At 40.1% G+C, this 11410-nt stretch overlaps 1 protein-coding gene across 1 annotated transcript; it reads right to left on the bottom strand.

Moving 5' to 3' along the window:
- Positions 1 to 9166: 9166 nt before the first annotated feature.
- LOC145793287 (uncharacterized) lies at positions 9167 to 9568 on the bottom strand. Its single transcript, XM_082876078.1, has one exon. It carries the CDS (start codon positions 9566 to 9568, stop codon positions 9167 to 9169), a length of 402 nt encoding a protein of 133 aa, XP_082732204.1.
- Between the last annotated feature and the right edge of the window lie 1842 nt (positions 9569 to 11410).

An 11410-nucleotide genomic window follows, 5' to 3' on the forward strand; every position in this document is an offset into this window, starting at 1 on the left:
TTGAGTTACCTCTGTCGCGGTTACCGTGTCGAAATACCGACAGAAGAATGAAAAGGTCTCCATGGTCCTCCACAAGCATCTGCCGTTGTACCGATGAAAGTATGGCACAACAGGGGGCATCTCTACCTCCGGCTCCAGAGCGAGAGTCAGGAAGTATACATATACTCGAAGCTACAAAGAAAAAAGCAACAGTGAGTATACAGCATATAAACACAAAGAATGTAGAATGCAGAAAGTAGAATGTGTGTGCAGTGTACAGAAAATGCAAAGCAGAAAGCATAGGAACAAAAAGCAGAAAATGTAAAATAGAAATGTAAAGCATACCTCCCAAGCTCGCCAGTAGCCTCCTATCCTGTCTCCACTCCTGCGGGATGTCGAGCTCATATAGCCATACAATGTGGCTAGGCCAGCACCTCCCCAATTGTAGAGCCAGATCTGCAGTAAATCCACCAAGGCATTCAGAAGATACAATCCTACAGTGTTCGCCCTATTCGCGAACAAAGTGGTGCCGAAAAGGAACATCAAGAAACCTCGAGCGTAATGTTCTGTCTCCTCTAGTGTCTCTAGCTTGGTCCCCCGGAACTGCTCCACAAACCAACTGTATCGTACCATCTCTGGTTGAAAATGAGGTGGGCGTGCCCCTAACAAGTAGATCCAGGTGGCCTCCCACTTGCCCATGTTCATATCATAAGGAATCGAGTGACCCCCTACTCCTATGTCGGTGAGCATGGAGAAGTCATAGGTGGTCATCATCATCTCCCCTGCGGTAGAGAAGTGGAAAGAGTTGGTGGTATCCCACCACCTCTCCACCAATGCTCCAAGTAAAGGCCGACTTGCAATAAGGCGCGACAGCCCCGTGCAGAATGAACCAAAGCTGGCCTTGTCAATAATGTGGCGGACACCGTCAGAAAGCTCCATGTACCAGTCCCTCGCGAACGTGGCTCCATAGGCTCTGGTAGAGCGAGAATCCTCTTATGATTAGAACAGTGATATACAGCAACATGAGAACAAGTCGATGTAAAGGCAGTGTAAGAAATACAGTGCAAGAGTGTGATTAGGGCAAGAAATGCAGTTAGAGGGCAAGAAATGTAATGTAAACAATACAACATTACAGTTGAAACAAGGAATACAGTTACAGCAAGAAATGCAATGTACAGTGAAGAAAACAAAAGAATACAGTGTATACCTCGGTGGCGCTGTAAGACAAATGAGAGTCTAGCTCTTGTACCAAGAGGTCCTTTGGTATACCTCGCACAAACCCGCTAAAATGCCGGATACTCTCAGGTGGTAGCACATGTGCCCAAGGATGATATGTCGTCGGATCGAAGGGTCGAATCCTGGGTGGTAGTAGCATTGGCTCAGGCTCTACCTCCATCTCTGGAGACAACTGGGGTGGGATCTCTGGGGAAGCTCCGTCGTGAGGTATGTCATCCGCCATCTGGAAAAAAGATGAGAAAATGGCCGAAAATGAGGAAAATAGGTGGAAAATGCCAAACGTCAACCCTAGTCAACCCTAGGAGAGAGAAGAGTGAAGAAAAAGTCAAAGTCCAGAGAAAGGCACCAAACCTAAGAAGAACTCGAGGGGAACAAGCCTCAAGTAGTGAAACTCCAAGAAAAAGCACTGAAATCAACTTTTAATCGGTTAAAAACAGAGTAAACTAAGAGGGTTTAGCGAAGAAAATGTGCATGGGGCATTGGAAAACGTGTATAAAGCTCGAACCTAGAGAGGGAAAGAGTCTAGAGAGAGAGAAGGAGGATTTTCGGCTTTGGAGGAGTAAGGAAATGAAGTATGGATGAGTGTTTATAAAGACCCGTGGTGAAAAGACCAGATTGGCTCCAATCTATCATCTGTGGCCGACCAGCCACCATTGGTGGCCAGCAAGCCCCATTGGTGGCCGATAATATTCAGGGATGGCCGACAGGTGGCCGACACCCTCCCCTTGCGGCCGTCCAGTGCCCAGTGCTCCTATATTGAATCTTGATGCTGTTTTTGTCCCTGTTTCCTGAGAGGTGCAAGGAAAAGTCACTGTTGAGCTCAAATTCTCTCTGTGGAAGCTCGAAACCGTGTTTTTGGTGATCGTTGTTCGTCACTTGTTGAACGAGGTGTATCCTTTTTGTATATCGTAACTTTTTCGAGAGGTAAATCAGAAAGTTGCTACTGAACTTGTTTTGATAGAATACGCTTTCGTTCTTGCATAGACTATGCATCTCGTTATTACGTGCATACAACATGCATTTTGGGTATTGTGCATAGAACATGCATTATGTGTATTTTGCATAGAACATGCATTTTGTGTATTTTGCATAGAATATGCATTTTTGTACTTTGCGTAGAACTTTGCATAGAACATGCTGTTAATTGTGCATAGTGCATAGAACATGCGTTTTTTGTACTTTGCATAGAACATGCATTTTGGGTATCGTGCATAGAACATGCATTTTGTGTATTTTGCATAGAATATGCATTTTTGTACTTTGCGTAGAACTTTGCATAGAATATGCTGTTAATTGTGCATAGTGCATAGAACATGCTTTTTTTGTATTTTTCATAGAACATGCTTCCAATCGTGCGTAGGACATGCATTTGGTACTTGGCGTCGAATATGCTTTCATGTAGTATTTTGCCTCAATTGTTTTCTTTACATGGAACATGCATTCTTGTTGTATCACATTTGTTGAGTTTCATACAAGCTGGATATTGTATGTACGGTTCAATTAGAGCAGTTCCAGGTAAGATCATTGGTGCCCTTCGAAATGCATTTATTCACCTTCTCCTATCACGTGAGACGCGTTTGGACGTATTCACTTTCTTCTCTCGCGTGAGACGCGTTTGGACATATTCACTTTCTCCTTTCACGTGAGACACATTTGGACGTATTCACTTTCTCCTCTTGCGTGAGATACGTTTGGATGTATTCACTTTCTCCTCTCGCGTTAGATGCCTTTGGACGTTTTCACTTTCTCCTCTCGTGTGAGACGCGTTTGGACGTATTCACTTTATCTTCTTGCATGAGACGCGTTTGGATTTATTCACTTTATTCTCTCAAGTGAGACGTGTTTGGATTTGTTCACCTTTCTCCTATCACGTGAGACGCGTTAGGATTGTTGGCTTCGGTTAAAAAAACATTCGGGTGTGCCCAGTGTTTACATAGTTTTCCCTCCTCTCGCGTGTAACGCGTTAGGATCTTGGTTGAAACCTTGGGTGAGCCCGATGGTTATGTTGCTTTTCGCCTTTCCTGTGCGTCACGTAGTTAAGCTTACATAATTTTCTTACATCCTTTCTGCATAAAATGTGGTTTGGTTCGTGATTCTCATGCATGGCATGTTTATTTACTAATTTCTTTTCATGTTTGAGATGTTGTACCTTGTTTCGGTCTATTGGAATGTGGCATATTCATTACATTGTATTTGCATTTAAAATGTTTCATTATAACCTCATTGCATCATCATGAGTTATGTTTTTGCATCGTGCATATCATTTATATCTTGCCCCAGAACTATGCCGGTTTGATTCCTTGCAAAGGGATACGTAGGCAGCCTATGGGCGCGACCATTTGTTTTCTGTCTTTGTTTGTTTGTCTAAGTCTTCGGCCTTGTCAAAAATGGATCGTCTCTGGGCTTTGACATTCACTCCCGTCATTTCATGACTTCCGAGTTCTGTCAAAAAGGGACAACTATAGACACCCCATTTTTGACCGACCTCAAGACTTAGACGTCGTCGCTTGTGCACTCGATGATTATGATTGCATGTGTTCAATTTGAGTGCCCGAAGTCCTCGGTGTGACGCCCTGTCTTTGAGCCTTTAAAGCTTGTCTACTTTGTGCTTTGTTTTGGACCAAAACCTTGTTGTTTCAAGCCTGGACCTTGGGGTGACCTGTCGGCCACCACCATAGGCTGTCGGCCATGGCTCATGGTTGTCGGCCATTGGTGTGGCTGGTCGGCCACCAGTGGTGGCCGTCGGTCACCAATGTCTTTTTCCAGATATTTGTTGACAGCTATCACAGTTGTTAGCAAACTGAGCTGCATCTGCCTATACGTGTATGGTAGGATGCTTCTAAGCTCAAGTCATGTTTTTCTATATATATGGGGGTTCCTCCCCCATTTTGGAGGGTTAGAAAATTTGGAACCAAATTCTCTCTCTGTCTCTAGACTTCTCTCTCTCTCTCTCTCTTGTAATTTTATACATATTTGCTCATAAATCCTACACTTTTGCCTATACACCCTTGATAGAAGTTGCTAGTCTTTGGGCTGAGGGAGCTTGGGACTTGTTTTGAGCTCTAGAAGGCGTGTGTGACTTGAATTTGTTGGCCAAATTGTGTCTTCTCTTCAAGAGGTATAACACTCTCTCTTTGTATTTGTTTTGTACCCTTGCTTTGCCATATTTTTCAATTGTTTTGAGGTTGATTTTGAACTGCAAAAGCTCCGTTTTTATGGCTTAAAAGTGTTGGTTTGAGGCCATTTTCAGTTAAGGGTGGTTCACCCTTCTTGCTTCATTGCTTGTAAAGTTTTTGTGCCTTTGTTCATTACTTTCAAACCAACTTTTGTGAGCCTTTTAACCACTGAATTTCAGAGGTTTGTTAGTGGCAAAAAACTCATTTTGAAGTCCAAAATTGGAGGGGTTAGCCTCCCCTTCCTTGTGTCTTGTTTGCATGTCTAGTTAGCCTCATGTATTAGCTTAATGTTTTAGCTTTTTGTGGCTCAAGTCCAGCATGTTTTACACTTTGTTTGACCTGTTTTAGCTCTGTTTTGGCTGCTTGGTCCCTTTTGAGTCTTGTTTTGCATAGTTGTAGTGTAAGTCCTTTCACTAGTTTGGTGTTTTAAGGCTTTAACCATCATTGGTTTGAGTTGATTGCATGTTTTAGTGCTTTTCTCACTTCATTTTAGCACATACAATCTCTGCAATCTCTCTCATTTCTTCACTTTTTCATTTGCTTTGAGGGTTGTTTCAACCTTAGGATTGTTTAAGCTTGACATTGGGGCTCATACTTAATGGTTTAATTCTCCTTTGAGGGTTCATTACCAACAGCATGAAGCTTCTCTCATGCCTTAAACTATCCCTTGGTTGACTTTTCTTTCACCTTAGAAGACACTCACCAATGGACAAATTGATTAATGAATGGCTTGGTAACTAAAATGTGTAAACAAAATCAGCAAGTAAAAGGGGCAAGATAAGCATTCTTTGTGTTGCATTGCATGTGTTCAAATCGGACGTTAGTTTGAACACAAGGAAAATGAGACATTTCATACTCAAAAGTGATGAAGTGTGCCATTTTCCTAGGTCACCATTACCCTTGATCATGTATGATATGGTGGTGGTCATTTGAGTCTTGTTCTTACATTTATTAACTTACACAATTGGTTTCACAAGCCATCATGCAATGGTTTGCTTGACTGATGGTTTATGAACCAACCTTTGTCCCTCCTTTAATTTCCCCATGAAAAGGAGAGGCAAAGTGTGCAACAACCCTAGAGAAATACACTGTTTTGCTCTGTTTGCTATCTAATGCAACAAGGAAGTCTGGGTTATTAGTGGCCGACAGCCACCATCAGTAACCGACCGGCCTCTTGTCGGCCATCAGTGGAATTTGCACAGTGTGTTGGTAAGGTGGATTAGAGGTGTTCTGGAAGTGGGCAGAGTTATTGGTGTTCAATGTGCAAATACAGGCATCTAGCAGCAAAACGGTGGCTTTTCGGGTAGAAATCGAGCATGCATGGGCCTCCCTCGCTCCCCGGGATTAGCTAATTAGTTTAATTAGCAATAGACCAAGCATGTGTTGTAATTAATTAGTTGTAGCTAATTAAATGTTGTAAATAATTAGTTAGTTTAACTAGTTATTCAATTTCATTTTGTAATTAGTTAACTAGAATAGTTAATTAATTCGGTTTGTAATAAATTAGTTAGCTAGTATAGCCAGCTAATTAGTTTTAAGTGTTCTAATAATTAGCTTAATTAGCGTAGCTAGTTAGCTTTTATTCATTCGGACCCTCCTTCGTGAGGGCGTAATGTTGTAATAAGCATGCGTGCGTGCATGTATGTCTTCCAACCCCACATCTTTCTCCCTTTTATTTAATCGCTTTTGATGGTTAGATTAGGGACATGTTTCGATTAGCATACCTTATGCTTGCATCCATTCATTTGTATTGCATGCACCAAGGCTCGGCGCATCATTCAAACTGCATCGCAGTTTCAATATTTTATTTGAATACGTGTTTAACCGCATATTATAAAATCAAATCATATGTCATATTAGCAGCCGAGCCTATTAATTGCATATTGCATGCGTTGCATTAGATGCTTAACATAGTTAGGAACCATGCATATTTTTCTAGCTCATGTTTTTCTTGGCTTGGAGTACTCGGTGAGTTTTTGTACTTTAGCATACTTGCATAAGTGTGAATGTTGCCATGTTTAGTATGCTTGCCATAAGGCTATGTGCTTAAATACTAAACTGCTTAAGTGCCTATGGATGAAGGCTTGTTGTTTGAATTGGAACAATTCAACGAATGTGCGTTTTAAGCCCACTTTGATGAGTGGAAAATCATGTTTTAAGTACACTATGTTTGGTGGCAAATCCGCAAACTTTAAGCCCACTTGAGGCGGCAAATTCAAACAATTTTGGCAAACCAACATGAGTTGAATTGTTCCAAATTGAGCAAACTAGTCTATGCTTGCTTGTACGCATCACATAGTAAAGCTAGCTTAATAACCGGAACAAGAACACATAATGTTTATAAAAAATCATATCGTGATTAGTAGGGGCCGATCTTTGATCGGGTGAGCGGGGGTGCTCAATTCATGACCTTCCCCTCTCGTACCTAAGTTCCTAAGCCGATGCAACTTTTGTGATGATGGACACGTGGCCTTTGACACGAGTCACAGGTTTCCTAAATTTCTCCAAAAATAAAATATTTATGTGGTGACTCTGTATCTGGCAAAATAGTCCAATTTTTGCACTTTTTGATTCAAAATCAATTTTCCAAAACGATTTTCCGAATTTGGACTCTTTGGTGTTTAAAAGTTTCACATTGCACTAGTGAGATTAGATTCAGAACCGCGGCAGTCCGAACTATAGGGCTTTTTTCAAACCTTTCGAAAGGGGGCGCGAAAAAGCTGAGCTACATTTTGCCCTAATTCGCTAATTTTCCAAAGTCGGAGATAGAAATGATCCTCTTTGGCATGGGCATCAACATCATGCTCTCTATCTATATCTTATGGCACATTTCTTACTCATTCCTGGTGACCTCAAAGTGAGCATCAAATTGTTTGATCTAACTCAACACATTCAGAAGGGTCAGAGCAGTATTGGCTTAGCACTAGCCGAGACTTTGATGAGCTTAGATACATTCCATCAACAAGAAACCTTCCACTTTGCAAGAAGTCCACTACTTCTACAGGTACTATTTCCTAACGTTTTCTTATTTTCTGGTGCTCACATCACTCTGGTACTCAACACTCCTTTTTCACACTTCTATAACCCTTTGCTCACTTTTCTCTCAACATACTCCTCTCTTTTCTTTAATCCCTCTCAACATACTCCCTTTGTTCACTACTTCTACAGGTACTGTTTCCCAACCTTTTCTCATTTTCTGGTGCTCATATCACTCTGGCACTCAATGCTCTTCTTTCAGACTTTTATAACTCTTTGCTCACTTTTCTCTCAACATACTCCTCTCTTTTCTTTAATCTATCATTCTTTTAATCCCTCCCCTGATATGGTTGATGGACAAGTTGAAAGTAGTGGCTCCGCTTGCCCAATATTCAGCCAGAGGCTACTCTACTTGCTCCCAGCTAGTGAACTTTCCCTTAAAGGAAGTGTGCTATGACTGGATGCATCACAGGTCTGCAACTAACATTGTCTGGCGATGCCCCTGGCTTGACTTCTCCCAGATGACTTATAGCATGTTCCTTCGGCCGGGTGTGCAATTAATCAGCTTGACCCACTGTGTCTTTTACTTCTCATTTAGGTTAAATGATCAAACTTGTCCTGTTGGTGAAGTTGAAAACCTTACTACATTTCCATTTTGAGCGACACATCTCTCCCGACACATCTCTCCCGATACACACCCCGCTTGGAGGGTAAGAGAACTTTTGGCTCCTATTGATAACTTTAATCATACCCTGTCTGATGAATACTTGCTCTGGCTTAAGAAAGAGGCACAATCTAGTGCTGTCCCAATAGCGAAGGCCTCCAACAATGTAAGGAAGAGACAAGAGCCCTCTGGGAGTGCAAATAAGAAACAGAAGACCTGCCTCGATTGTGCCCCTAGTTCATTGCTTTGGCTCTTTGTAGTTTTTGTAAAGGATTTAATCAAAATGAAAGATAGATTAGCATGCTTGTTTCACTCTCTGTTTTGAAACCATGTAATAAAAGTCGTGAGTACTGAAAATTTCCTTTTTATGATCCAATGAATGGTCTGGGTTTTGCAAAAATAGAGTAATTTTCTAGGAAATAAGTCAATACCATTAAAATTCATCAAAAACTATTATTGCAAATGATCATTACCTAACATGAAATCAGTTCTCAAGATACAAAATTCCGAATCCCAAGTAAGATATATGGCATTACCACTTGATCTGTCTTGCAATTGAGAGCATCATGAAGAAGGAACAAGATAATTGAATTAGACGGAGATAAACCAATCAAACATGGACAGAAACAATCGAGTGATTTATGGTTACAGCCAAACTTCATGATGAAGTTGCCTACATATCCCAAAGATAGGAATTAGGCCTTACGTAGTTTATGGTTAAGGTTCACTCGAGTATTAACATTCTCTTTTTGCACTCTAGCTTTTCCCAAAGCCGTCCTTCCGGATTTTCGACCTTGCAAGCTCTTTTTTCTTTTTATCATTTTTTTATATTATATATATATATATATATATTATGGTTTAACTTTTTCCTGGGTCGCCCTTTCAAGTTTTCGACCTAGCTAGCCAATCAAGGATAGTACTTTTTTAACTTGTCCATGTTGATTGGTTGCAAGAACTTCAAACCATCCAAATCCATGGGAATGACTGCTCCTCCTAACCAGATTGACTTTATGATATAGGGACTCCTCCAATAGGGTCTGAACTTGCCCCAAGGGTCATGAATTAGAGCTCGATTATCTTTCAGTACTAGATCTTCTTTTTTCCAATTTCTGGATTTGACTTTCTTATTGAACGCTCAGGCAACCCTGTGTTGATACCCCTGGATGTTGTATAAGGCTTTCAATCTCTGCTCGTCAAATAGCATAAGCTCTTCTAATCTATTTGGTTGCCAATCAGCTTCCGTTATTTGACATTCAACCATAACTCTTAATGAGGGTACCACTATCTTGATTGGTAAAACAACCTTCATTCCATATACCAGAGAATAAGGGGTTGCTCTTGTTAATGATTGAATTGAAGTTCTGTATCCCCAAAGTGCAAAAGACAACTTGTTTGGCCAATCTTTGTATGTTTCCAACATCTTTTGCAGAATGGTTTTGATATTCTTGTTTGCAGCTTCCACAGCTCCATTGGCTTGTGGCCTATATGTTGAAGACTTGTGAAAGGATGCATTGTATTTTTCAAGTAGAATTGCCATCTCTTCTTTGAAATGTGAACCATTGCCTAAAATGATTTTGTTTGGCACGTCATATCTGCAGATGATGTTATTTCTGATGAACTTGGCCACGTGCTATACTTTCAACACCGAATATGACTGTGCTTCTACCCACTTGGTGAAATAATAATTAATTAATTCTCGTTTGAACCCTTTGGTATAATTGCTCTGATGACATCTATGCCCCAAACTAAGAAGGTCCATGGCGAAGTTATATTGTAGAGTTTTAAGGGTAGGATATTCATGCGATTGGCATAAATTTGACATTTATGGCATCGCCTAACAAAGTTGATACAATCATTCTCCATGGTTAACCAGTAGTATCCTTGTCTAAAGATTTTCCTAGCCAACATTGTCCCATTCAAGTGCGCTCCACATTCTTCCTCATGGATGGCTTCCATGATACGTTTTGCCTCTTCTCTTCTACACACAACTTTTGCATTCCCAGATGCCCTGTTTTGTATAGCTTATCTCCGTAGATGATGAACTAAGTGGCCAGACACTGTATCCCCTTTTTGTCCTTGGGATTTGCCCCTTGCGGGTATGTGTTGCTTTCCAAAAAGTTCCAAATATCAAAGTACCAAGGATTTTCATCTTGAACTTCTTCTATTGCAGCTACCACTTCATTTGCGGGCGTATATATTTTTTCTATCATGATTGGACGCATCTTAACCCCAACTGGTATATTTGTCATTGAGGCCAAGGTTGCCAACGCATTAGCAAATCGATTGTTCTTTCTCACCAGGTGTATAAACGTCTGTCTTTCGAACCTCAGGATCAGCATATCCAAGGTCTGATGATAGAATTTCATTTTCTCCTCTTTAACTTTCCAATCTCCATTGGCTTGAGAGACGACCAAGTTCGAATCCCTGATCATATCCAATCATATTGCCCCTAGTTCTAGGGTTGCTTCCAATCTAGTAATGCACGCCTCATACTTTGCTTGGTTGTTGGATACCCTAAATCGGAGTTTGAAAGCTAAGGGGATATGGGAATCATCTAGTGCAATGAGCAACAAACCTATCCATAGCCAAATTGTTTGAATGCTCTATCAAAGTAGAACTTCCAAGTGTCTTCTTCCATCTACATGACCTCCTTATCTAGGAATGAATACTCCACATCTTCTTCTTCTTCAATCGGGTGATTGGCCAAAAATTCCACTACGACCCTTTCTTTGACAAACTTGCGAGTGGCATACTTGAGGTCGAACTCGAAAAGTGTAGCGATCCTAATTTTCTTGAGTCATTACTTATTATTATTATTATTATTATTATTATTATTATTATTATTATTATTATTATTATTATTATTATTATTACTTTATTTTATTTTTGGTTTTATTAATTGTGTAGATATATGAGAATTTAATGTGGTATTTAATTAATTTAATGTGTTATTTAGTTATAGGTAATTAATTCGAATATTCTTATATTTATATTGTTTATAAAAAAAAAGGTGTTTATATATTGATAAAATATATATCATACTTATATCTATTTATGTTGTATTTTTATAATATAAATATAATAGTCAAATAGGTATTATATATTAGACCTATGGTTAATCACAATAGTGAGGGTGTGGAAGAATTTTCAAGAGCAGCCACGGGAAGACAGGTAGAGAGAGAAGAAAAAAAAAAGAGAGAACAAAAATCGAGAGAGAGAGAGGAGGACTGTGTAATCATCAAAGAAAACTAAGGAGTGCTATGTGTTTCATCCAAGAAAGTCGGGAGAGAGTGAGGTGTTGAAAAAAAATATTAGGGTTTTATTTTGGTGACTCTATTAATTCTTCAAGTGATTCTTTGATCTTCAAAAAAATATTGTG

This window comes from Camellia sinensis, chromosome 6 (genome assembly GCF_055761805.1).
Source record: "Camellia sinensis isolate YWXY chromosome 6, ASM5576180v1, whole genome shotgun sequence".
Taxonomy (NCBI): domain Eukaryota; kingdom Viridiplantae; phylum Streptophyta; class Magnoliopsida; order Ericales; family Theaceae; genus Camellia; species Camellia sinensis.

Excerpts from the sequence above, each read along its gene's own strand:
- LOC145793287 (XM_082876078.1), bottom strand. The coding sequence starts at position 9,568 with ATGGCAATTCTACTTGAAAAATACAATGCATCCTTTCACAAGTCTTCA.